The sequence below is a fragment of the Monopterus albus genome, unplaced genomic scaffold, assembly GCF_001952655.1.
Source record: "Monopterus albus unplaced genomic scaffold, M_albus_1.0 scaffold104.1, whole genome shotgun sequence".
Classification (NCBI taxonomy): Eukaryota; Metazoa; Chordata; class Actinopteri; order Synbranchiformes; family Synbranchidae; genus Monopterus; species Monopterus albus.
Genome location: NW_018127984.1, coordinates 477,056 through 478,665, shown reverse-complemented (window position 1 = coordinate 478,665; position 1,610 = coordinate 477,056). Strand labels below are relative to the sequence as shown.

Below are 1,610 nucleotides of genomic sequence, written 5' to 3'. Positions count from 1 at the left end.
AGTGTGAAGTAATGAAAGCTGAGCACAAGGCAGACACCTCGAGTCTGTTATGTCTACTGTAGCTGTGTCTCCTGCACTGCACACAAGTTGTCAAGCTGTAATGATCCATGGCTAAATTACCAACTGATCCAATCTGAAAATGCATTCCTTCCAACAATATTTATTGAATGACTCAGCCATTATAATTTCTAATTTGCTGGATGAGTGGTCTACTGTACCAGTGACGTTCTCTCTTAAGTCCTGTTTTTCATTGAAACAAGATGAGAGCTCACACTTTGCATGTCTCCTATCAAAATGACAAGCATCCCATTACAGAGTCCATTACACACTAACAAAATGAATCACTCATCCTCCCGACTGAGGCAGCTGACATTCACTTTAAGCCATTTTCAACCACATTTGCATTTTGCCTTTTCCCTTCTGAGGTGATATTTAACACAGCTGACATGATGCTGGTGGTGGCTAGTTCAACTAGATTTCAAATCTAACTGATTAGGCGCTGATGCATTCTGGGACACAACACTCACACACACACGTTTTGTTAGCTGATATGTAGGTACAGTATGTGTACAAACATACACAAACTTGCCTTGAACTCATAGGACTCTTCTATTACCACCTCTACTTGCGTGTGTTCACCCAGACTGGGACAGCCCATCTTGGCCACCTCTTCCTCCTCTGCTCCCACCAACGGCTTGTTCTCATTGGAGTCGCCAAGATGGCAGAGGAGATAAATGGGTCAGCAGGGCAGCCAACTTAAAAGAACAAAATAACAGGAGCTCCTACATTTACAGTATTAATATGGTCAAAGCAGGGCTCTAGCTAACACTAAGAATACTGAGGTCATGTTCTCAGTTTTTTCAGGGTTACAAAGGATATTGCGACATTTATACCTTTCTATTTTGGGGGCAATCGGATGTGGAAATAGCTTGCGAGAGTAATAATGGCTGATTATATCCATTTTTATTCTGAAATGTCAGCCTCAGTATCTTACTTCCTGTAGTGGATATGGCCTCCAGGCCTGGTCTGTTCAATGAAATTTCAATATTTTTTTTTACATCTTATCTCATGAGAAGGCCAAACCAACAATGTGTCATTTCATCTATAAGTACTTGCTTGTCTCTCACTCTGTCTGTGGCTCTCAGGTCCAAGAACAATGGTTCCTATTAAAGGCAAACACAGATTACACACTTCAGGTTTCTAAAAAACTAAAAATTCATTTCTAGCTGTAGTTTTAACTGTATTTTTTAACAAATGCTACTCCAGCAGGAGCCCTTGAGTTTAATTGATTAGGAGAGTCAAAATTAGTATAATGCAATTCTGTCAGTAGTCTGATTTTGTCAAAAGAAGCGTGAATTACTTTTTATATTTTTTTCACTCACTCTTCACAGACGGTGACAGCCATTAATTGAAGCTACTGTTATCACTGTGGACTTGCTGTAACTGAAAACAATGTAGAGTATGTGATACAGTGTGAGTCCAAATGTCATTCCGCTCGCTCTCTGGCAGTGCTATAAAATCAATTATATTTCTCTGTAATGAAACACGCCCCAGGCTGTTGACTCCTCATGTCTGACATCTAGAGTGTGGACCGTCACTAAACCAGAAAA

General features: G+C 40.2%; 1 protein-coding gene across 1 annotated transcript in view; it reads right to left on the bottom strand.

Annotated features, from left to right (window-relative positions):
• LOC109965816 (sodium/calcium exchanger 1-like) overlaps positions 1–1,610 on the bottom strand; it is a 77,717-nt gene that overhangs the window by 10,153 nt on the left and 65,954 nt on the right. The window contains exon 14 of the mRNA XM_020610140.1: positions 590–714. Within this exon, the coding sequence (XP_020465796.1) occupies positions 590–714 (125 nt within the window). The remainder of the gene's footprint in view (positions 1–589; positions 715–1,610) is intronic.